Source organism: Anomaloglossus baeobatrachus, chromosome 3 (assembly GCF_048569485.1).
Source record: "Anomaloglossus baeobatrachus isolate aAnoBae1 chromosome 3, aAnoBae1.hap1, whole genome shotgun sequence".
Classification (NCBI taxonomy): domain Eukaryota; kingdom Metazoa; phylum Chordata; class Amphibia; order Anura; family Aromobatidae; genus Anomaloglossus; species Anomaloglossus baeobatrachus.
The window spans coordinates 120,043,353-120,070,029 of NC_134355.1; the positions used below are offsets into that span (position 1 = coordinate 120,043,353).

Sequence of the window (26,677 nt, forward strand, 5' to 3'; positions counted from 1 at the left end):
TAGGCAGGGATTAGCAATATGCACCCATAACTGCTTGTGGTTCTGGATGCATATTGCCCCTGACATGTTGCCTTTAATGTAGCACTAGCCACACTACATATGACTGGTATTTGTGGTATCTCGGTATGTGTACATGTGCTGCCCCAGCAGTGGATCCGGGGGTAGTGTCCATTCGTGGCTCGAGGGTCTCCGGACCTGGGGGCTCAGGGGCCACCCTCTAAAGTAAAAGGGGGATATTTACAGGGGAGTTATAGTTCGTGACGCCACCCGTGGTGTGCGGTAACTGGGAGTACTGCCACTGCCGTTGGGAGTACCTGGGGTGATGGAAGGGGGCAGCAAGGTGTCCTTGCCCTCCACGGGTAGGTGTAGGCCCCGGGACTCTGGATGGTGCTACTGGGTGCCATGAAGGGGAAATCACTCAGGTACTCAATCAGTCAATAATCAGACGCTAATAACCAGGTAAACCAAGTCTCTGGGTGCCGCTGCCTCTCCAAGGAGAGCTTGTCTGGGTGCCGTTCCCTGCAGTGCTGCCTGGTAATCCGTGACCTGCCTCCTGGCACAAAGTTTAAATTCACCGTAGTGGCCCAGTAGTCTGGAACTTGCGGGCCCTGCTCCCCACCATGGCTAAGTGTGGGAGCCTGCTCTCAGGGCTCACGCTCGGGATTTTAGTGGGCTGCTTGTATGGAAGGCCCTATCTTCCTCGTTGCGCTAATGCCCCGATTCTGGAGCTAGTGGTAACAGTCCATAAAGGCTCCGTTCTCCGCAGGCTAATTGCCGGGTTGCCTGCAGCTTCTCCTCGACCTAGGGTCCGTGTACCCCGCCATGTCTTTAGTCCCAGACCGGTGATAGGACCAGGCTGCTGACCGTCCTCTTTGACAGGTCCCAGGCACCTAGCCTCAATCTCCTGTGACCGGGGGTCCGACTCTTCTAGGTCCAGACCACCATCTGCAACCTAGTCAGCTTCTCCTGGGAGCCACTACTCCCAACCTCCTCCACCTTACTACTCCACTTCACTACTCCTCAACAACTACTCAACAAGTACTCAACACGCCTCACCTCCCCTTCCTGACCCCTAGGTGGGCCACCCTATTCTGCTCAAGCCACCCACTGGTGTGCCTGGTGGGTGTGGTGCAGGGTGTATCTAGGATTTGATTTGCTGTTGGAGGCAGCACTGTAAGATGGGGACCCAGAACCATGAGGGATTTGGATACTGCACTTAAGAGAAATAGTGACCTGATAGTCCAGGGGCGTCACATACACTAGTAATTATTATTTCTTGACATACTAAAGTGACATGATAATAATTGAGTGTAAATTCAAAAAGGAGCTTCACACTAATAAAAAAGTTAATCTTAATGGACCAATTAAAAAAAGCAAAAAAAAAAAAAAACATTTCTCCACACTTAATTTTTTTCTGCTGGTCTCCTGGCATAAATGTCAGATGGGGATATCACATAATCGCTGAAGCCAATTAGAGGCCAATTATCGGCTGCAACCTTCAGATTTCATCAGACTAGTTTCTCCTTATTTGGATGAAATGGTAAGGCTTCAGCTGATTAGTGGCTCCTGATTGGCAGCAGTGGTCGGTCGGTCATGTGACATCCCCCTATAAGGCTGATTCTATACATTGCTTTAGTTTTCAGCTAGGATGAATAGATTCTGAAACACAAACAAGTAAAGTTTGTAAAATTAGCAGCTTTTTCAATGACAGCAGCTGCCGATCCGCCAATAGATGGGGTTGGTTTTGATAATGATTCCCGCCCCCCTGCCTGTCCGTCCCCTCACTATCTATTATTTATGTTAATTCTATTATAGAATCGTTTTTCTAAGAAGGGACCTGTGCTGATATCATACCCATGTGACCAGAAGGTCTCAGCCAACATAGCTGATACCAGGAAGCAACGTTATTTTTCTGTTGGCTGAGGCCCCGCACCTTCTGGTCACATGGGTATGACAACAGCACAGATCCTTCTTAGTAAAACGATTAAAATGATTCTATAATAGAATTACCATAAATAACAGATATGGGAGGATAAACAGGCAGGGGGGCGGGAATCACTATGAATACCCACCCCAGCTATCAGCTGACCGGCAGCTGCTACTACCATGCAAAAAGTTGTTCATTTTACAAACTTTACTTGCTTGTGTTTCAGAAACTATGCATCCTAGCTGACCACTAAAGGTACAGTGCCTACAAGTAGTCTTCAACCCCCTGCAGATTTAGCAGGTTTGATAAGATGCAAATAAGTTAGAGCCTGCAAACTTCAAACAAGAGCAGGATTTATTAACAGATGCATAAATCTTACAAACCAACAAGTTATGTTGCTCAGTTAAATTTTAATAAATTTTCAACATAAAAGTGTGGGTCAATTATTATTCAACCCCTAGGTTTAATATTTTGTGGAATAACCCTTGTTTGCAATTACAGCTAATAATCATCTTTTATAAGACCTGATTAGGCCGGCACAGGTCTCTGGAGTTATCTTGGCCCACTCCTCCATGCAGATCTTCTCCAAGTTATCTAGGTTCTTTGGGTGTCTCATGTGGACTTTAATCTTGAGCTCCTTCCACAAGTTTTCAATTGGGTTAAGGTCAGGAGACTGACTAGGCCACTGCAACACCTTGATTTTTTCCCTCTTGAACCAGGTTTTGGTTTTCTTGGCTGTGTGCTTTGGGTCGTTGTCTTGTTGGAAGATGAAATGACAACCCATCTTAAGATCCTTGATGGAGGAGCGGAGGTTCTTGGCCAAAATCTCCAGGTAGGCCGTGCTATCCATCTTCCCATGGATGCGGACCAGATGGCCAGACCCCTTGGCTGAGAAACAGCCCCACAGCATGATGCTACCACCACCATGCTTGACTGTAGGGATGGTATTCTTGGGGTCGTATGCAGTGCCATCCAGTCTCCAAACGTCTCGTGTGTGGTTGGCACCAAAGATCTCGATCTTGGTCTCATCAGACCAGAGAAACTTGAACCAGTCTGTCTCGGAGTCCTCCAAGTGATCATGAGCAAACTGTAGATGAGCCTTGACATGACGCTTTGAAAGTAAAGGTACCTTACGGGCTCGTCTGGAACGGAGACCATTGCGGTGGAGTACGTTACTTATGGTATTGACTGAAACCAATGTCCCCACTGCCATGAGATCTTCCCGGAGCTCCTTCCTTGTTGTCCTTGGGTTAGCCTTGACTCTTCGGACAAGCCTAGCCTCGGCACGGGAGGAAACTTTCAAAGGCTGTCCAGGCCGTGGAAGGCTAACAGTAGTTCCATAAGCCTTCCACTTCCGGATGATGCTCCCAACAGTGGAGACAGTTAGGCCCAACACCTTGGAAAGGATTTTGTACCCCTTGCCAGCCTTGTGACCCTCCACGATCTTGTCTCTGATGGCCTTGGAATGCTCCTTTGTCTTTCCCATGTTGACCATGTATGAGTGCTGTTCACAAGTTTGGGGAGGGTCTTAATTAGTCAGAAAAGGCTGGAAAAAGAGATAATTAATCCAAACATGTGAAGCTCATTGTTCTTTGTGCCTGAAATACTTCTTAATACTTTAGGGGAACCAAACAGAATTCTGGTGGTTTGAGGGGTTGAATAATAAATGACCCTCTGAATAAACGTTTCACAATTTAAAAAAAAAAAAAAAAAAGAAATAACATTCTTTTTTGCTGCAGTGCATTTCACACTTCTAGGCTGATCTACAGTCCAAATGTCACAATGCCAAGTTAATTCTGAATGTGTAAAGCTGGGTTTACACACTGCAACATCGCAAAGGACATCGCTGTAACGTCACCGGTTTGGTGACGCAATAGCGACCTCCCTAAGTCTCTGGTGAGCGTTCAAACAGGCAAACCTGGCCAACAACTCAACAGCGATCCGGACCTGCAGAGCGACCTAGCTGGTTGTTGGGGACGTTGATAAGCAGCCTTTTGAAAGGGAAGTTGCTAACAAAGTCGCTGCAAAGTCTTCACACACTGGAACTTCATGCTGCACAGCGGGAAACAAAGGACCTAGGAATGGTCCTGAACGATTTGTAACGATTACAACTTCACAGCAGGGGCCGGGTCGCTGATAGGTTTCACACACTGCAACATCGCAAACAACAGCGCTATTGCGTCACAAAACCGGTGACGTTACAGCGATGTCGTTTGAGATGTTGCAGTGTGTAAACCCAGCTTAAACCTGCTAAATCTGCAGGGGGTTGAAGACTACTTGTAGGCACTGTATGTACAGAATCAGCCTGATAGCACCAGTATAGAACTGGCTTTAGGTTATATAGGAAAATCTTGCTGATTGGTGCTCTTTTAAGGTGATTTGTACACTTAGATTAGCTTGATGATAATTCAGAGAGGAACTGCTATTCAGGAGTACAAATGAAAAAATTCAGGGGTGTCTGCAGCACTGAGGAGAAGCAAGTGGTGCAGAGAAATGTAATGTTAGCAGTCAACAATAGGATTGTACATTCTGATATGTCAAGCTGGATGCACTAAAGGGTAAATATAGATGGAAAAAGTCAAAGCTGCAAGAAAGAAACTTTATGTTGGAATAAATCTGTATATGATTACGCATTTACTGCGCTTTGTTAAAAATAATGCAATTCTGTTACATAAACTAAATGACAATGCGGTCAGGAATTGTGTGTTTTTCTCAGACAGTAATATTTATTCTCGGTTGTAGGCTGCTTACATAACCCATCTCACTCCGATGCTGCTGTCCGCCTCCTCTCCTGGCACATTACTAACAGGATGTACCGGGAGGGAGGCAGAGCGTGATTTTGTCTGGCTCACATGACCATGTCAGTAATTTTGGTGTCCTTTATCTCCACAATAGAGAGGAGGAAGAAAAAAAAATAAAGCAGGAATATACAGTTTAATATCCATTTTTACTGTTCACTACATTTGTATTGAACTATTTACATTGATATGGATAGTGCGAGGATCATGGTGGGTTTCTGGCAGGAAAGTGGACCTGTAATTTCTTATTTAATATATAGGCTAAGAATTCTTACAAATATTTAGACTCTATTTAAAAAAAAAAAAATAAAAAATAAAACACAGGTATTTTACCTCTGACACTTCTGATTTTGCTAAATCACAGTTATCGTCATTATTTTTTCTGCATGACGTCCTCCCAATTTCGAATTTAAGTTTGTAGTTATTTCCTGAAACAACCTACATAAAAAATTATTACAAACGCTTATTATTAAGACAATACTTTACACGTAATTACATATATACTGTTGCTGCATATGCAGGGTTTCCACCTTGACTTTTTATTTTATTTGTGTGGCTTATGAAAAAATACTGGACATCATTTTTATGGACACATTGGAAAACCATAATAAATTAATGACAATGGGTGATACATCTCTAGAGTTCACAATTCTGATATAAAAATATTAGCTAGATTCACTGAACTGTAAAATCATGATAATTACAGTCAGAATAACCTGTACACATTTTTTCAACTTAAAAAAAAAAAAAAATCACATACGTCCTACATTTTTTTCAGGCAGGGCAAAATAGTGGCTTATTTTATTTTTTAGATTGAAATCTATTTTATATGCAGTGCTCTTGCATCAACTATCAGAGTAAAGCTGAAAATTTTGTAAGGAAAGTTATATTATTACCCTTACCTTTATGTTATGGGTTAAAAAAATGTTCAATGAAACTCAGTCTTGTCAAATATTGTAAATAGTTCTTGTGTTCAGTGAGGTGTACTTATTTATGCTGAGCACTGTATATAATATAGATTTAGAATAGGCTCATAAACTTATAAGAGACTGAAGAACACTAAGGGCTGCTTCTCACTTGCGAGTTTCTCGCAGTAGAGCAATGCGAGAAAATCTCGCATTGGAATCGGACACGTGTTAGTGAATGATTCAGCTCGCATTTGCGATTTTTTTCTCAGTCCAAATCGGACCGAGAAAAAAAATCGCAGCATGCTGCTTTTTTGCAAGTTTCACCTGCGAGTCTCTCCAATGCAAGTCTATGGGAGCGTGTAAATAATCGGATGTCATGGGACGGCACTCACACCATCCTAGTGACATCCGATTTTCTAAATACATTTCTCGCATGTTTCCTAAAACACTGGAAACGAGTGATGTTTCACAATGTCTGTCAATCACTATTCTCTGTCAGTCGGTCTCTCCCTCTCGGTCTCTATTCTCTCTCTGTCGGTCCGTCACTATCTCTGTCCCTCTCTCACAGTCTGTCGGTCATTTTCCCCTCCTCTCTCATACTCACCGTTCCCCGATCCCCGGCGCGGCGCTGCACGGCATTCACACTGCTGCGGCGGCTTTTACTATTTTGAAAAAGCCGGCCGCTCGTTAGACAATCTCGTATTCCCTGCTTTACCCGCCCACAGGCGCCTATGATTGGTTGCAGTGAGACACGCCCCCACGCTGAGTAACAGGTGTCTCACTGCACCCAATCACAGCAGCCGGTGGGCGTGTCTATACTGCGCAGGGAAATAAATAAATAATTTAAAAAAACGGCGTGCGGTCCCCCCCCAATTTCAATACCAGCCAGATAAAGCCATACGGCTGAAGGCTGGTATTCTCAGGATGGGGAGCTCCACGTTATGGGTAGCCCCCAGCCTAACAATATCAGTCAGCAGCCGCCCAGAATTGCCGCATACATTATATGCGACAGTTCTGGGACTGTACCCGGCTCTTCCCGATTTGCCCTGGTGCGTTGGCAAATCGGGGTAATAAGGAGTTATTGGCAGCCCATAGCTGCCAATAAGTCCTAGATTAATCATGTCAGGCGTCTATGAGATACCTTCCATGATTAATCTGTAAGTTACAGTTAAAAAACACACACACCCGAAAAAATCCTTTATTAGAAATAAAAAACACTAACAAATTCCCTGGTTCAACAATTTAATAAGCCCCAAAAAGCCCTCCATGTCCGGCGTAATCCACGGACCTCCAGCGTCGCTTCCAGCTCTGCTGCATGAAGGTGGCAGGAGCTGCAGAAGACACCGCCGCTCCTGTCAGCTCCACGCAGCAACTGAGGTGAGTATCGCGATCAGCTGAGCTGTCACTGAGGTTACCCGCGGCCACCGCTGGATCCTCCAACAGTGACAGTAGGTAACCTCAGTGACAGCTCAGCTGATCACGATACTCACCTCAGTTGCTGCGTGGAGCTGACCGGAGCGGCGGTGTATTCTGCAGCTCCTGTCACCTCCATGCAGCAGAGCTGGAAGCGACGCTGGACCATCCTGGATTACGCCGGACATGGAGGACTTTTTGGGGCTTATTAAAGTGGTGAACCAGGGAATTCGTTAGTGTTTTTTATTTCTAATAAAGGATTTTTTCGGGTGTGTGTGTTTATTTACTGTAACTTAAAGATTAATCATGGAAGGTATCTCAGACGCCTGACATGATTAATCTAGGAGTTATTGGCAGCTATGGGCTGCCAATAACTCCTTATTACCCCGATTTGCCAACGCACCAGGGCAAATCGGGAAGAGCCGGGTACAGTCCCAGAACTGTCGCATCTAATGTATGCGGCAATTCTGGGCGGCTGCTGGCTGATATTGTTAGGCTGGGGGGCTCCCCATAACGTGGAGCTCCCCATCCTGAGAATACTAGCCTTCAGCCGCATGGCTTTATCTGGCTGGTATTGAAATTGGGGGGGCACCGCACGCCGTTTTTTTTAATTATTTAATTATTTATTTCACTGCACAGTATAGACACGCCCACCGGCTGCTGTGATTGGGTGCAGTGAGACACCTGTCACTCAGCGTGGGGGCGTGTCTCACTGCAACCAATCATAGGCGCCGGTGGGCGGGTAAAGCAGGGAATACGAGATTGTTTAATGAGCGGCCGGCTTTTTCAAAATAGTAAAAGCAGCCGCAGCAGTGTGAATGCCGTGCAGCGCCGTGCCGGGGATCGGTGAGTATGAGAGAGGGCTGCTAACTTCAGACACTCAGGGGATTAGCGGTCACCGGTGAGTCCTTCACTGGTGACCGCTAATCAGGACGCGGCACAGACAGAGCCGCAGCATGACAATGAAGTCCGGTGAAGTTAACCCGAGTTCATTGTGATCGTGCGGCTCTGTCTGTGTCTGCTGTCATCTGCCATTCAGCTCTGCTACATGGCTGTCTGTCTGCTGTCAGCGGCCATGTAGCAGAGCTGAATGGCAGATGAAATAGTAAAAAATACGCATTACACACGCATTACACACGCTAGTAAAATCATTAATTTATTCAGAAAAAGCATCGCACTTGCGTTGCACTCGCACCTAACGTGAACTAAAATCAGCCGAGTTTTTTTCAGCCCAGTCGGACCGATTTTACTCGCATAGATGTGTTTCCAGCCTGTGGGGCACTTTGCACACAACGACATCGCAAGCCGATGCCGAGCGCGATAGTCCCCGCCCCCGTCGCAGCTGCGATATCTAGTGATAGCTGCCGTAGTGAACATTATCGCTACGGCAGCTTCACATGCACTCACCTGCCCTGCGACATCGCTCTGGCCGGCGAACCGCCTCCTTATTAAGGGAGCGGGTCATGCAGCGTCACTGCGACATCACACAGCAGGCGGCAAATAGCAGCGGAGGGGCGGAGCAGAGCGGGACTTAAACATCCCGCCCACCTCCTTCCTTCCGCATAGCCCTCGGGAGCCACGGTGACGCAGGTAGGAGATGTTCCTCGCTCCTGCGACTTCACACACAGCGATGTGTGCTGCAGCAGGAGCAAGGAACAACATCGTACCGTCGCAGCAGCGGCATTATGGAATTCCGAGACACTACACCGATGATACGATTACGGCGATTTTGCGCTCGTTAATCGTATCATCTAGGATTTACACACTACGATGTCGAGAGCGACGCCGGAAGTGTGTCACTTTCGACATGACCCCACCGACATCGCACCTGCGATGTCATAGTGTGCAAAGTGCCCCTAAGAATGAGACAAAAAAGCTCCAAATACAATAATGGATCAATCCACAGGGAGTATGTATCAGACACTATCGATATGATTTTTGTCTTATGTTTAACTCTTAATTGCTGCTCAGTGAGATATTGATTAAAATTTTACTTTTCAAGAGGGGTGTACTCATTTATGCTGAGCACTGTATTTGTTTGATGTGCATTTTGTTTGGATGAGGTCTGGGGTTTCCAGATGTTTGCTGCTCATTCATCAATTTTGAGTTTTCAAAAAGTGGCAAAAATACACATGTGCTCTAGTCTACCCCTCACCCCCATCACCAAAGTGCTTTACATCCTTTTGAATTTCTTCAGTGCAAATCTTGCAACAATTCAGCAGATCATGTGACATTTGAGCTAAAAATTCTCAAAAAAGATTAAAAACAAAAAATAAAGATAATTTTTATTGTGTTTAAACACTCATGAACAGTGTGTGCCATTTTGAAGACTTTGGTGGTAAAAACAACAACCAATACCACAAGACAAAAAAGTGACTTAAAAAATGCAAAGGGTAGGGCTATGTTTTAGTCATTCATGGCTAAAATGGAAATAATTGTCAAATTCCAACCACTGACTGCAGCTGCAGAAAAAGCTGAGAGTAAAGGGTGCTTTACACGGTGTGACATCGCTAACGATATATCGTCGGAGTCAGGGCCGGATTAAGGTTGGTGGGGGCCCCTGGGCAGAAAATCTGGTGGGGGCCCAATAACGTTAACATTTTAACCATAACAGTAGAGCACGAACTGTAGCATTTAGATATAAATACTGCACCTCAGTCTCACATTCCCCCTCCTCAGCATACTGTGCCCTCCATACTGTGCCCTCACACTGGCCCCCATGCTGCCCCTTCTCTATACTGCCTACCTCCTTCACTATCCAGTCACTATACTGCACCTTAGTCTTGCATTCCCCTCCTCAGCATACTGTGACCTCCATACTGTGCCCTCAAACTGGCCACCATACTGCTCCTTCTCTACACTGCACCTCAGTCTCACATTCCCCCTCCTCAGTATACTGTGTCCTCAGACTGGCCACCATGCTGCCCCTTCTCTATGCTGCCTACCTGCTTCATTATCCAGTCACTATACTGTACCTCCGTCTCACTTTCCCCCTTCTCAGCATCCTGTGCCCTCCATACTGTGCCCTCACACTGGCCACCATGCTGCCCCTTCTCTATACTGCCTACCTCCTTCACTATCCAGTCACCATACTGCACCTCAGTCTTACATTCCCCTCCGCAGCATACTGTGCCCTCCATACTGTGCCCTCACACTGGCCACCATACTGCTCCTTCTCTATACTGCACCTCAGTCTCACATTCCCCCAGCTCAGCATACTGTGGCCTCACACTGGCCACCATACTGCCCCTTCTCTATACTGCTTATCCCCCTCCCGCACTACCCAGTCTCCATTCTATGCCCCTCACACTGTTCTTTCTCAATACTGTCCACTTACAATTTTCTCCCACCATACTGCTGCCTCACATTTTCCAATGGTGCTCCCCTGATTGCTGTGCAGGGGCAGATATGCCGCATGCCCCCCAAAGGTACGCTCCTGTACAGTGTACAGGAGAATACATGACTGGTACACGCAGGGTCGGCTCCAGGTTTTTGTAGGTCCTGGGCGAAAGAGTCTCAGTAGGCCCCATCCACACATAGACATGCTCAGATACATACACATACAGGCATACCTACACATACAGTATATATTTAAAGACAAATTCACAAAAACACATATAAACAGACATAAATCTAGACACAGTCATATGCACCGACATACATAGATGACACACAGATACGCATCACACATGCACACACAGACACATTTTTATATTTTTATCTATATTTTTAATATTGGGAAGCCGGCAACAGCCTCATTCACCTCCCCGCTTGTCTCCGTCATCCAGCTCCTCCTGGGCATGTGTCTGTGCCACGCTGATTGGTGGCAGTCACTAACAGACATGGCCGCACATAGAGAACACTAACACTGCTGTATATACATCACAAGAGAGGCTGGGGACATACACATTACTGGGGACATCCATATTACTGAGGAAAGGGGTACGTAGCAATGGGGGCATACAGCTCTAGAGGGGGCAGTGGCTCTGAGGTGGGGGGGACAAACATCTCTGAGGTGGGGGGGTGACATGCAGCTCTGGGGGTATACCGCTCTGGGGTGTAGAGGACATATAACTCTGGGGGTATAGTATTATGCAGCCCCCATATTCCTCCATATAGTGTTATGAAGCTCCCATAGTCCTCCATATAGTATTATGCAGCCCCCATGTAGCACTATGCAGCCCCCATATGGCACTATGCAGCCCCCATATGGCATTATGCAGCCCCCATATGGCATTATGCAGCCCCCATATGGCACTATGCAGCCCCCATATGGCACTATGCAGCCCCCCATATAGTACAATGCACACCCATATAGCATTAGGCACCCTCATGTAGTACACAGTGCCTATATAGCACAGAGCAGACCAAATAATATTAAGCACCTTCACATAGTACACAGCCCCTATATAGCACAGTGCAGACCCAGATAGCATTAGGCATCCTCATGTAGTACACATCCCCTGTATAGCATAGTGTGTCGCGGGCGGAGGAGGGGACGCCGCGCTCTCCCACTGCTCGGGTCCGGCTGCCGCGGCTGCTGCTGCCTGCTGCTGCTCGGTGGCTCGAGCGATGGGCCGGATCCCGGGGACTCTAGCGGCGCTCCTCACCCGTGAGTGAAAGGGGGGTTTGGGTGTGGGGATTGTTTATTGTCCGTGACGCCACCAACGGTTCTGGTGATTGAGTGTACACCACCGCTGCTCTGGCTGGGGATCCCGGGAGTGATGGTGTGGAGCAGCCAGTTGTTGTGTTGCCCCTCCGTGGGTAGGGGTTGGTGATCCCGGGGCCCAGTGATGGGGTTGGATGGTGGACAGGTGGGCTATGGGGCCTGTGGAGGTGCAGTGGCTCAGGGGCAGCGCTGTGCCGCACGGCATGGAGGTACTCACTCAGCCAGTAAACACGACACAGTTCTCGGTAAACAACGGCTGGTTGGACGGGTCCATCAGACGGTTGCGCTGCTGATATCCCCTGCAGTTGACGGTGACTGTCTCTTCCCTGCACCTATGTGTTGTTGTTTGGTAGCGATGGGTTCCCACCGGTAACCCGCTCCCCAGCTTGGATATGAGCCGGAGGAGCTCCACTCTTGCCCGCAGGCGCTGGCCCTGGGAAACTGGTGCCTTGGCAGTGGCGGTGTCTCCCCTTAACGGTTGGACTGTTGCCTTCAAACGGGACTTGGTTGTTAGGAGACAGTTGTCCCCTTCACTGACGGATTTGGCAAATTATGGCGACTCCTAGCCTTGCCGGGATCCGAAAGGCCCCTGCCCTGGTGCTGACTAATCTTCGTATACCGCTCCGGTACCGTCCACGGTCCTTTCGGCAACCTCCAATCAGTCTCGCCTGCAGACGGTCACCGCCGTCTGCCAACCTTGCTGTCTCAGTCCGGGGCACATACCCGGACTAACTTCAGGCTTCTTTCTGTCACTTTCTCTGTTGCTCTTACTTTAGCTCCTCTACCACTTCACTTCACTTCCTTTCACTTTCAACTCTAACACTCATCTGCCTGGTTTTCCCGCCTCCAGAGCTGTGAACTCCTCGGTGGGTGGAGCCAAACGCCTGGCCCACCCCCTGGTGTGGACACCAGCTCCTGGAGGAAGGCAACAAGGATTTTAGTTTTGACCTCGGTGCCTGCAGGGAATGTGGGTGCGTGTGGTGTAGTGACCTGTGACCCCTGGCTTGCCCAGGGCGTCACAAGTGCATAGCCAGATAGCATTAGGCATCCTCACATAGTACACAGCCCCTATATAGCACAGAGCAGACCAAATTATATTAAGCACCTTCACATAGTACACAGCCCCTATATAGCACAGTGCAGAGCCAGATAGCATTAGGCATCCTCACGTAGTATACAGCCCGTATATAGCAAAATGCAGACCCAGATAGCATTAGGCATCCTCATATAGTGTACAGCCCGTATATAGCATAGTGCAGAACCAGATAGCATTAGACACTCATGTAGTTCACAGCCCCTATATAGCACAGTGCAGAACCAGATAGCATTAGGCACCTTCATGTAGTATACAGCCCATATATAGCACAGTGCAGAACCAGATAGCATTAGGCACCCTCATGTAGTATACAGCCGCCATATCATTTAATGCACCCCCATGGTCGTCTGGCCACAGTGATTGTACATACTCATTCTCCTCGTTCCGCCGCTCCTCCGGTCTCCTCAGCGCGTCCACTGCTATCGCTTGCTCTGACCTCTCAGCAGGCGCGCAGTGATCACGTCACCACGCTCTGCTGCAGAGCTGTCAGAATGCCGACAGACACAGCGAGGAGAATCATGAGAGAGAGCGCGCCGCTCCATCTCATCATTGCTCTCAATTGTATCGGCAGCTGCAATGCCGATACAATTGAAAGCGCGATCCTCGGCGGGGGGACGCAGCGCGGGCACCGTGCCCCCCTGACTAGCGCTACGCACTCCTGCCACCGCGAGTGGGCCCCCCCCGGCATTTGACCGGGTTTACTGTGATACAGACACCAGATGTTATAGAATATACACATTATTATATACCATCTGATGTGTGTACACAGTATATCACACTACTCTGTACACTGGATGCGGTATACCATGTACACAGATATACAATGCCCTGCACTGATCACACCTGGGCCTACAGGACCTCACATATTCTATATGTAATATGGGCCATATAGTGTAATGTGTGCTGCAGGCTCAGATGTGGTCAGTGCAGGATTCTGTGTAGTGATGTCTGTGCTGGAGATCAGTGTGAGTTTTTGCAGGGGAGGGATGAGGCCGATGACCCGGCACTGACAGCCCGAGCTGATCTGCAGCAGGTCACACTCCGGCAATAACTCACACTGATAGAGTGGCCGCTGACACTATGGAATCCCGTCTGGTGTTATCAGCGGCGTCCTGCTCCCTCCTCACTGCAGTCTCCTGCCCGGCACCATGATTAATGACCTCATACTTACCAGGATCCACTGAGACCTCCGGTCCTCCCACAAGCTCCTCTACGGCAGGAACTTAGAAGCAGCAACAGGTGTGCGGTGACGTCATCCTAGCAGACGCAGCCCACAGAGCGTGCAGTGGGCGTGTCTGCAGAAAAGTGACGGCCGGGATTGAAATTCTTTAAAGGTACAGTGCGGTCCTGAACCACACTGCGGCGTTAATAAAATGGCGCCCACACTGATGGTGGTGGGGGCCCCCTCAGAAGCTCTTGTGGTGGGGGCCCCTGGGCTGGAGCCCCGTCTGCCCCGCCTATAATCCGGCCCTGGTCGGAGTCGCAGTGTTTGTGACGCACATCCGGCATAGTTAGCGACATCGCGGCGTGTGACAGCCAGGAGCGACGATCAACGATCGCAAAAACGCCAAAAATCGTTGATCGTTGACACGTCGCTCCTTTTCATAATATCGTTGGTGGTGCATGCCGTTGGTTGTTCGTCATTCCTGCGGCAGCACACATAGCGATGTGTGACACTGCAGGAACGACGAAAATCTCCTTACCTACGTCCATCGGAAAAGAAGGAAGGAAGGAGGTGGGCGCAGGAACGAGGAACAACACCGTACCTACGGCCGCCCACAATGAGGAAGGAAGGAGGTGGGAGGGATATTCTGCCCGCTTAGCTCCGCCCCTCCGCTTTTATTGGACGGCTGCCATGTGACGTCGCTGTGATGCCGCATGATCCGGCCCCTCAGAAAGGAGGCGGTTCGCTGGCCCCAGCGACGTCACAGGGAAGGTAAGTCCATGTGACGGGTGTAAGCGATGTTGTGCGCCACAGGCAGCGATTTGCCCGTGTCGCACAACAGACAGGGGCGGGTACGCTGGCTAGCAATATCGATAGCGATATCGCAGCATGTAAAGTGCCCTTTACTCAGCCTATTCTGGTTCCTTAAATCCCATAGAAATAAACAGGAGTGACAAAAGCAGCATAGCACACAAAGTTGCGCCAATTCAGAATATCCAATTCCGAGGCAAAGCTCTATGGAAGCATTCCTGTCTCAGATTTGAAAGACAGAGATGGTACTAACCCTTAAACGGATGCTTGTGTTGGTTCTTTATGGTTCCTAGAAATTACTAGCAACTAAAGTGAATCTGTGAGCGGGCTTTTGCTACCTCATCTGAGAGCAGCATGCTGTAGGCAAAGAGATCCTGAATCCAAAGATGTATCACTTAGATAACTGGGTGCAGCCATTCTGACACAATCAATGATTTTAGTTTTAGCAAAATACCAGAGCTTAGAAAGCTTTCCCACCCACACCAGGCTTTCAGTGATCATTTCCATAGACAGAAGCTCCTATTCACAGAAGCGATGGACTCATACTTGAGCACGCCGGCAAATAACTTTGTAAGTAAAGAAAAACACACTTTGTGATAAGAGACACGTCTGAAAACTCTTTGTTAACCCTTACAGCATGCTGTCTTCAGAATACATTGCAAAAATCTGCTGACAGATTCTCTTTAACAGGTAACTTATGAAACTGACAATAGACTGGTTTTAGACAGTCAAAATAAAGCCATAACACCAAGACCTCTACTGACATAACTATAAAGGGGTGCAGAATTCAAAATTACTTCTGAGCTTCTCAGAATAGACCCTAGTTTTATTATGGCACAAGACCATTAGGAGGTTCCTACATAATTGTTTAGGACTCAAAAGCTTCAATGCATGCTTCTGTAGCCACCCTCAAGTTATATTAGGCTGATCTTAAGCCGGCCATACATTCTTTATGAGAAATCCATCACCAGACAGGTCTTCGGTCTAAGAGAACAAAGCTATTGGCAGTCTTATATCGGACATGCTCAGCTGACATCTTCCAAAATAATGATCCACTGTCCAGGGCCCCTATACACATTAGACTGTCTTCGTCAATATCGGTGGGTTCATCAAACATTAGTTCAATGTGTATGGGGACCTTTAGACTAACATAGGGCTCTATGGTGATCGGAGATTTCGTTCAGATAACCTGCAGGGGGCTATTCAGTTCTTGAATGGTGAAGGAGAATACATTGCTTTGTATGGGAAATGAAGAGAATGTGTTTTACGCAAAGCCACAAAATGTATTAGTGCAAAATTAATAATGAATAAATTGATATTGTGGTAGCGCGATTTTCACATTTTCATTGTAATATTGACTTCCTTAAATTACCTGACTTGAAGCTGACGTAACGCGGACCAGTTTGTGGATGTTTGCGTCATTCGTTCTTTTATTGTACTCCGTAACAGCAAATTCAGCAGCCTCCTTTACATCCTCCCTATCGGGAGCAATAGACATATAACCTCCCACGAACATACCGCCACCAGAGACAATAAGTGTAAGGCACGAGGCCACAATGAGGCACAAGTACAAATGTCCAGCCATGGTTTTACCTGGAAGAAAGAGTAAATTTGTAAACATTAAAAAGTAGACATTAGTATGTTTTAAAGACTTATTGAATATATAATCATACAGTGTTTTTTTTTTTACACATATAGTATTCCTTAAACTAACTGCTGGTGCTATGTTATTAACATATAGTGTGCCATGTGAATCTAAGCTATTTGTGAAGGCTTTCCAATATGAAGTAGAGTATATAAACAGCCAAAGCCCGCAAAGAGCAAAGACGATAGGTTAGACATGTAGGATACTTCAAGCATTGATGGATCAGTTTAAACAAAATTACTGAAAAGCACAATTCAGTAATATAATAGGCCCACAGTCACTTGTATCCATCTCCAGCCTACACTCCAAGAAAGAAACTTCAAAGTAATTTCTCAACTTGTTAATTATCTGGTTTTACTTACCAGCTCCACCTTGAAAGAATGGGTATATATATATATATATATATATATATATATATATATTATTTCAAGATATAACCTGTGATTATTTATTACAAAACCAGTTATACTAGCTATTACCATATATCATGTTGGCATTGACATCAATTACTATCCTTGTGTGGGTATTCCCAGCCACCATCAAATGCCAAATATGATTGCTCTAATATTGAATATGTCACTAATATGTAAGTAGCTTCAGAACCCGTGTGTGTGGCCCTGACTCTAAACAGAGCCAGAATAGAAGGAAATATTACCTATTAGCATCAGATACTGTGTTTGTCAAAAAATAAGACAGGGTCTTATTTTTGGCTCAGAAAAATGCGCTAGGGCTTATTTTCAGGGGATGTGTTATATTTTTTATTGCTATACGTTACCCCATTGTGTTGCTCAAAGCCCCAGGACATTTATAATCGCGTACCCGCTGTTAATACAAAATGAACATTCACCACAGTATTGGTGTTGACTCTACTGATGTCAAATTTGACAAATTTAATAGGTGTGAAAAAGCATAGTTTGTCACATGCACACTTTGTGGGGTAGATATTTAATATCTGTCTAACCTAAGGGAATCTGGTCTATACAGCTTTCCATGGGCAGGTGTAAAACCCATTCAGGTCTAAGTCCTGCTCTCCCCTATCTATTTTGAGGCCTACTGGCACATAGCAAGGCGAGATACTAAAGTTAGGGCACATTCTGTTTGGGTACGCTTACTCAAGGTGAGATGGTTTAAACGATTTTTTTGATCAAAATAATGTCAACTACGCAATACAGACATCAAATACACATTATAGACATCCAATATACAATATAGACATCAAAAACACAATAACACTTCAAATATACATAATAAATACATACAACAAATACACAATTCAGACAAAAAATATTATTATTACCAAAACATATGAACAGAGATTGAAAACGAACATCTGAAGGGCAAGTCCATGAAGGCATACCAAAAGATTTAAGAGATACAATGAAAATTTCAATAGAGTGGAAATGTTGAAAGACGCCAACGGGAACAAACTGAGCCAGAACAGATCAAGGAAAGATGGAAAGAGTACACGGAGCACCTCTAAAAGAATGATTTAGTGGTACTGGAAGAAATTGAACCAAATATCCTAAAAGTCAACGTCATTGTTGCGATAAATCTTCTGTCAAAAAACAAATCACCTCGATATGACAATAGAACTAATAACGTCTTCTGAAGTAGCAGTTTATGTCATCACACACTTGTGTAAACAGATGTGGACAAATGGTAAATGGCTCAAGGACTGGACAAGGACTGGACAAAATCGGTGTTTATTCCTATTCCGAAGGAGGGAAATGCTACTGACTATGGAAACTATCGGGACTATTGCGCTCATACCTCATGCCAGCAAAATACTACTGAATATCCTACAAAGACGGCTACAGCCTTACTTTGATAAAGAGAGAACAGAGGAACGAGCAGAATTCAGAAAGGGCAGAAGAGTAAAGGGGGTGTTACACGCGCACAAAATCGTTTGGAGCTGTCACATGTACTTACCTTCCTCATTGCCGTCGGCCGCAGGTAAGCTGTAGTTAGTCGTTCCCGAGGTGTCACACGTAGCGATGTGTGCTGCCTCGGGAACGACAAACAACCTGTGTGCTCAACAATCAACAATTTTATGAAAATGAATGACGTGTCAATGATGGACAATAAGGTAAGTATTTTCCATCGTTAATGGCCGCTCATTGGTGTCACACACAACAACGTCGCAAACGATGCCGGATGTGCGTCACGGAATCCGTGACCCCGGCGATATATCGTTAGATACGTCATTGCGGGTAACGGGACCTTAAGAGTTACAATTGCTAACATTAGATGATAATGCAAAAAGAACAAAGAATATAACAAAGAGCTCTATTTTTGCATCATCGACTGCAGCAAAGACTTTGTGTTGATCACCAGGAAATTTGTAATACCATGAAGGATATGGTTGTGCCAAACTATCTGATTAGCCTCATCCGGAACCTTTACATAGACAAAGAATCAACAGTCCGAACGGAACACGGTGACACGGCATGATTCAAAATAGAACGAAGCTTCAGACAAGGCTGCATTGTGTCACTATTTCTCTTCAATTTATATGTAAAAGCTATTTTCAGGAAGGTGGACTTGCCGAAAAAGCAGGAATCAAAATTGCAGGACAAAATCATCAACAATCTTAATTAAACAGATGATGCAACATTGATAGCAACAAGCATAGATGGATAAAGGACTTATTACAAGACTTCTACTCAAAACAAAGATATTGACTGCTGCCAGGTACAACCAAGAAAGATTTGAGATCCTGTGACGCCCTGGACTAGCCTCCCCCCCTTAATAAGGTGAGCAGCCAACCTACAAAACCTTGTCACCTCCCTCAGGGTTTAATGTTCACACCAGGGGGCGGAGCCAGGTGGTTGGCCACGCCCACCAAGGAGTTCACAGGCCCTGAGGCAGGAAAAACAGTTCAGTTCCCATGGGGAGCACAGTGTTAGTGGAACAGATTAGTTTTGAAAGTGAAGTGAAGTGGAGTTCAAGTGCAGACCTGTGTCCAGGTCTGCCACAGTCTAACACCCGGTGTCTGGGTTGGAGCCCAGACACCTCTGGCAAGGAGGCAGACGGTGGTGGCCGCCTGCAGGAGCTGGGATTACAGCCGGTGGAACCGTAAGGACTGGTGGCCCGCTGGTACCGAACCGGGGAACCGATTGGAAACCGGTGCACCAGGAGGAGTACTCAGACCCAGTACGAGGCCCAGAAACCACCAGGCCGAGTCAAATCAACTGATTGAGGACTGGACTTTAGGCCCTTTCCCACCTAAGACCCGACTGAAGACAACAGCCCAACCATAGGGGTAGAAAGCCACCGCCCAGGCATAGAGACCCGATGGGCCAGCGTCTGCGGGCAAAAGGGCTCTACCGGCACACACCAGGCTGGGGAGCGGACTACCATTGCTCAGGCATAGGAGTCATCATTTTCTACAAAAGTGAGGTGCAGAAGAAAGGCGGAAACCACCAACCTGAAAAGGGGAAAAGCGCAGCCAGCTGCGAGCACCGTCCACCATCTTGTTTGGTTTACCAGAGACTCCAGCGTGTTTGTAATAGTGAGTACAACAGTGCCTTCGGGCCGCGCACCGCACCGACACGCCAGCATGCATCATCCATTCCCCCGCCTCAGCACCTCCCGCGGGCCCCTGGGACCATCATTCCCCTACCCACGGAGGGGTCAACATCAAGCTGCGCAACACCATCCCCAGGAGCCTAGTCAACGGCAGCGGTGATGTGCATCCATACACCACAACCCGTGGGTTGCGCCACAAACTCAAATCCCCTACAAACAACTGCGGCTCCGACCGTGGACCTCTCCACCGAACACCACCCCTCACGTAGCGCCAGCAACTCCCCCTTTCAGAAGCGACGTGACCCCCGGGTCCGTGAGGAGCTCGAGCCACCCACCGACGAGCCTGGAGCGGAGCGGCTCGGCAGCCGGCCGAGCCCCGGGCGGTACAATGCCAGTGAACGAGAAGTTGTAAAGGACTTCAATCTACTCGGATAAAGATGCAGAGAGTACACTGGACTATATCGTCGAATATGACGAATGCGATTACCGGAGAAGGACAATCAATGGCTTGATGCAATAAGGAAAATTGCAGAGAAGACCCTGGTGGATCCATTTAGGCTTGCTCAAGATTGATCTTCCTACAGAGCGTTCATCCATCAAGTCACCGTGGCTCGAGACTGAGCTGTAGACCGTTAAAAAAAGTATCCTATGATATTTACATGTAGTACTATTTATTACTTACTGCAGGTAATTTGCTCATTTATTTTTATCCTAGGTTTTGTCTGTTGATGGCCAGAGTGTGAATACGCATCTATACATTGCAGTTCTACGAACAGTTTTGCTGGGTCATTTATTAGTAGCCAGATACAACTTTTTATTTTTATTTTTATATAGCTATTAGATTTCAGTAGAACAACAGAAACTACTGGCAACTGCATTGTCTGCTATTTTACATTGAACAATATTATTCTATGCTATTTATTTTGGAAACCTTATGTGGCGTATAAATGTTAACATTAATCATTTGACTTTTATATAACAGTAGTCATCCCCATAACATAAGACAATGTTTTCCAAAGATTGCATAAAGACGTTGCTTAATTGCTTAGTGACATTTCATCAAAACAGCTCCCAAATAAGTATAAAGCAAATAAGTATGAATGGACCTGTGAATATTTGGGTTCACAAGGTTTTAACGAACTGTAGTCAAAAGCTTGGTTCGGTACCCAAACCCCACAGAAGTCATTGAATTTTTGTACTGTAAAATGGTGGTTATAAGAGATAAGGGGCTTCAAAAGGAAGCAAAATGGGGGTAGGAGCAGGATAATTGCCCTGCAAACAAATATGGATAAGGCAAATAAAACAAAAATGAAAAAACTACCTCTAAAAAAACACCTCCAGGAGGCAGAGGAGGTTGAGTAAGAGGTGGACAACATGAAAGAGGAGATAGCAAACTATCACAATGTGACTGCAGGATAGCAAGGAATAGAAGGCTCCTATGCTGTCCCTCACGCTATCCCTAACCTCAGGGTTACCCCTAATGATGAAGATGTCTGAGTCCTGTGCATAGCTATTCTCCTGACCATATCTAATCAGTAACCCCCACCCAGGGAAGGAAGGGCCAGAAGTGTGATGGTAACACAGATTAAGACAGACAGGAGAAAACCAAAACTCAGACACACTGCAAACTCACAGGAACACACAGTAAAAGGCTAAGGAAAAAAGCAAGATCAGGAAGGTAGCAACAAACAACAAGGGTTAACACCTCAACCGCTCACAGCAATAATGCACAACAACCACCAGTAAGTCTGGATCACAACACCTCACCAGACCAGCATAGGTAAACTATAGCTGGCATTAATTAAATACTCCAGCCAGCATATATAGGAGGATAGCAAAGGTGATTGGCTCCCCCACAGCATGTGATCCAATAGACTAACAAGAAGCCCAACAGATATTAACTCTTGCCAGCCTGCCTAAGCTTGTGGGTCGATGCCTGTATCTCCCTGTGCTGATCACAGACCTCAGAAAAGTTAACCCTGACGTCGCCATGAAAGTTGGTGATGACTACCTGCAAAAATCTTATTGTGACACCAACGCTGTCATTTCGGTCTGTTTCTTTTATAATTTGAGGAGGCCCCAAAATATTGGAAATGGCAAATAGAATGAACAAACTGTGGTGGAGTATAACAATGGCTGGTATACTTCTCTAGTTGGCCACAGGAAAGAACAAGTCCTGTAGGATGCACACCTTGTTCATGTTAATGAATGAAAGTTTGCCCACATTGGTCGTGGACAGATGAATGTGTGACGCCCCTGGACTAGTCAGGTCGTCACAGGGTACTGCACGCTCAGTATCTCCCAGTGCAGGACTCAACCCCCCATGGTTTTGGGTTCCCAACTTGCAGTACTGCCTCCATCAGCATGCACAAATTCTAATCACACCTCGCACCACACCCTGTCAGGCACACCAGTAGGCTGCTAAGCTGGAATAGGGCCGCCCACCTAGGGGTCAGGCAGGGAGGTGGGAAGTGACAAGTGAGTTGAGTGGTAGCCCTCGAGGAGTCAGGAGCTCAAAGAAGCTGGGAGTTGGAGCTCCCAGGGGAGAAGTAGGTTAGGTTGCAGACGGTGGTCTGGACCCAGAGGAGTCGGAGACCCGGTCGCGGGATATTGGGACTGCGTGCCTGGCTGAGTCTGGAAGGACGGTCGGCAGCTGCAGTACAATAACCGGGCTGGGGCTGAAGGCACGTCGGGGTACTGGACCCTGGGTCGGGGAGAAGCTTCAAGCAACCCGGCAATTAACCTGCGGAGGATAGGGCCTTTATGGACTGTCCCCACGAAGCTCAGAGATCGGGGGCACTAGCGCAACGAGGGGGATAGGACTTTCCAAGCAAAGCAGCCCACTGAAATCCCAAGCTTGATCCCCTGAGAGCAAGCTCCTATACTACCCATAGTAGAGAGCGGGGAGCAGACAGCCGAAAGCTTGCAGGCCCTTTGGACACTACTAAATTTCTGTGCACGGAGGCAGAATCCGGACCATCAGGCAGTGCTGCAGGGGAACGGGTCAGGGACGAGCTCCCCCAAGAGGGCAGCGGCACCTAGAGACTTGGTTTACAACGTTGTCAGCGTCTGCTTTCCTTCTGAGTGAGTACCTGATCAGCCCCTGCTACCAGGAAGCCTGCGCTCCCCCTGCAATCCATCCCACTATCCAGAGTCCCAGGGCCTTCCCTACCCGTGGAGGGAAAACGTCATCTAGCTGCCCCCATTCTATCAACCGCGGTACTCCCATCGGCAGTGGCGGTACTCCCTATTACCGCACACCACGGGTGGCGTCACTAACTATATCTAATCCCCTGTAAAGAACCCTCCCTTCTACAATTAAGAGTGACCCCGAGCCCCCGGGTCCGGAGACCCTCGAGCCATGAGTAGCGACATCCAGATCTGAGTGGTTCCACCGCTGCTGGGGGTGGTACAAATGCACCTATTTGTGATCACACACCCCTGCATTGGTAAAACACGTTTTGACAGTACACCTGCTGCAGGGTAGGCCAGCACCCGAAGGCATAAAGAGCAAGCTCAGGTCATGTGTTCAATTTGGAGACCCAGACGTTAAATGTGGCAGACCTATCAATCAGTATGTGGAGATGTGTGGACACATTCTTCCATCATGCTATGGAAATGCTGGCTTCCTGCTAATATGGACTGTATCAGATGGTGGTGCCGGATGTTGTGGCATGCTGAGGAATGTTTTCCACATTTTGGCCAGGCTAACCCTCTCTTCCGAGGTTGTTCCGGTGGCCCAGCTGCATTGGTGATTTCCTCCTCCTCCGCATTGTGCTTCCACTGAACCCCACTGTCAGGTGGGAACACCATCAGTAGTGCATCTGTGACGCCCTGGGCAAGCCAGAGGTCACAGGTCATCACACCACCACACCCTACACCCCAGTTAGGAACACCAAAGCTAACCAGAAATCCTTGTTGCCTTCCTCCAGGGGCTGGTGTCCACACCAGGGGGTGGGCCAGGCAGTTGGCTCCGCCCACCGAGGAGTACACAGCCCTGGAGGCGGGAAGAACCAGACAGATAGAGTTTGGAGGGAGAAGTGGAAGGAGTAAACAGTTTAGCTCAGGCAGAGCTTAAGTGAGGAAGTGAAAGTAGAAGTGAAGTAGTAGTGGAGCTAAAGGGAGAAACTAAAGTGAAGAGTAGTAAAGCCTGAAGTTAGTCCGGGATGTGTGCCCCGGACTGAGAGACAGCAAGGTCAGCAGACGGCGGTGATTGTCCGCAGGGGTGACTGCTCGGAGGTTGCTGGAAGGATCGCGGATGGGTAGTGGCCCGGCGGTCTGGAGCAGTATACAAAGAACAGTCAGCACCAGGGCAGGGGCCTCTCGGATCCCGGCAAGGCTAGGAGTCGCCATAATTTGCCAAATCCGTCAGTAAAGGGGACGACTGTCTCCAAACAACCAAGTCCCAATTGAAGGCAACAGTCCGACCGTTACGGAGAGACACCGCCACCGCCAGGGCACCAGTTTCTCAGGGCCAGCGCCTGCGGGCAAAGTAGGGCTCCTCCGGCCCATATCCAAGCCGGGGAGCGGGTTACCGGCGGGAACCCATCGCAACCATTATCAACTTAGGTGCAGGACAGAGGGACCGTCACCGTCACCTACTGGGGAAAGCAAGTGCAGCCGTCCGTGGGAACCGTCTTTCCAGCCGTGTGTTTTACCGAGAACTGTGTCATCGTCTCAGGCTGAGTGAGTACCACAGTGCCGCAAGGCACAGCGCTGCCCCCGCGTCCCTGCGCCCACCAAGCCCTGCATCTCTCACCTCATCACTGGGCCCCGGGATCACCAACCCCTACCCACGGAGGGGCAACACAACAACTAGCTGCTTCATATCATCATTCCCGGGATCCTCATACAGCGCAGCGGTGGTGCCAACAAATCACCACAACCGTGGGTGGCGTCATGGATAGTGATGAGCGAGTACTAAAAAGCTCGGGTGCTCGAAGCTCGGGCCGAGCCTCCCAAGATACTCGTGTACTCGGCCCGAGCAACGAGCCCAATGTTATCCTATGGGAGACCCGAGTATTTTTGTGAAATGACCACCGGCAGCATGTAGAAACCCTAAAAATGGCACAAAAGTCTCAGAAGAGTGCTCAAATGACATGGCAACAGCATGGGGAAGACCCCTTGAAGCATTTATCACTCAAAAGTCACAGCTGTGAACAATTTTGTCCGCGTTTTACGCCATTTTTACGGACTCACCAGAAAACCTTCCAAAATGACACCAAAATTATTTTTCATGGCGGAAATGTTAAGGGCACATACCCAATAGTGAGATAGAGCTAATGTATGTTACTTTTTGAGATCAATACATGAAAGATTTTACGTAAAACATTGTGTGGCACTCCGATGTCCCTGAGAAGAGACGTACATAAAGGCCTCTGAGTCTAATGTGCCCATTTTGAGGAACTGAGTCTTTGTAGTATTTTCCTTTGCCAGGGCAGTCCAAAATTGTGAGGTTCACCAATGCCCCTGCATACAGACGTGCATGATGGCCTGTAAACCTGAAGTGCCCATTGTAAGGAAGTGGGTCTATTGTAGTATAGCCCTTAGGCAGGGCAGCCAAAAATTGGGAGGCTCCACGTTGTCCCTGGATAGAGACGTGCATGAGGGCCTCAAAACATTAAGTGTCCATTGTCAGGAAGTGGGTGTATTATAGTATAGCCCTTAGGCAGGGCAGCCAAAAATTGGGAGGCTCCACGTTGTCCCTGGATAGAGACGTGCATGAGGGCCTGTAAACCTGAAGTGCCCATTGGAAGGAAGTGGGTCTTTTGTAGTATAGCCCTTTGGCAGGGCAGCCAAAAATTGGGAGGCTCCACGTTGTCCCTGGATAGAGACGTGCATGAGGGCCTCAAAACATTAAGTGTCCATTGTCAGGAAGTGGGTGTATTATAGTATAGCCCTTAGGCAGGGCAGCCAAAAATTGGGAGGCTCCACGTTGTCCCTGGATAGAGACGTGCATGAGGGCCTGTAAACCTGAAGTGCCCATTGGAAGGAAGTGGGTCTTTTGTAGTATAGCCCTTTGGCAGGGCAGCCAAAAATTGGGAGGCTCCACGTTGTCCCTGGATAGAGACGTGCATGAGGGCCTGTAAACCTGAAGTGCCCATTGGAAGGAAGTGGGTCTTTTGTAGTATAGCCCTTTGGCAGGGCAGCCAAAAATTGGGAGGCTCCACGTTGTCCCTGCATAGAGACGTGCATGAGGGCCTCAAAACATTGTTCCCATTGCAAAGGAGCGGGTCTCCTGTCGTTGTAATGTCCATTCTGCAAAGAATGGGCGAAAAAATTTACCACTGGGGGTATACCTGAAACAAAGGCCTAACTCTTGTAACGGTCATCATGGTGGCGCATGAGGAGAAGGAGGAGCAGTCCAGCGATTATCCAAAGTCCAGAAGTGTGTACCCATGGGTGACTGGAGGTACATGGCAAATTCCCGTTACAAACTTTAAATTCCGCTCTCATTTGCTGGTGGTGTGGTGAAGTCTGGCCCAATCCAACCCTTGTTCATCTTGATCAGAGTCAGCCTGTCAGCATTTTCAGTTGACAGGCGGGTGCGTTTATCTGTAATGATTCCACCTGCGGCACTAAAAACATGCTCTGACAAAACGCTAGCGGCAGGGCAGGCCAGGACTTCCAAGGCGTAGAGAGCCAATTCATGCCACGTGTCCACCTTGGATACCCAATAATTGTAAGGCACAGAGGAATGTCGGAGTACAGTTGTTCG

General features: G+C 47.6%; 1 protein-coding gene across 3 annotated transcripts in view; it reads right to left on the reverse strand.

Annotated features, from left to right (window-relative positions):
- LOC142296145 (cystatin-C-like) overlaps window positions 1-26,677 on the reverse strand; it is a 50,130-nt gene that overhangs the window by 2,502 nt on the left and 20,951 nt on the right. For all 3 annotated transcript variants that reach the window (XM_075339411.1, XM_075339410.1, XM_075339409.1), the window contains exons 2-3: window positions 16,159-16,379; window positions 5,059-5,163 (exon numbers count right to left, since the gene is read on the reverse strand). In XM_075339411.1, the coding sequence (XP_075195526.1) occupies window positions 5,059-5,163; window positions 16,159-16,371 (318 nt within the window). In that variant the 5' untranslated portion in view covers window positions 16,372-16,379. The remainder of the gene's footprint in view (window positions 1-5,058; window positions 5,164-16,158; window positions 16,380-26,677) is intronic.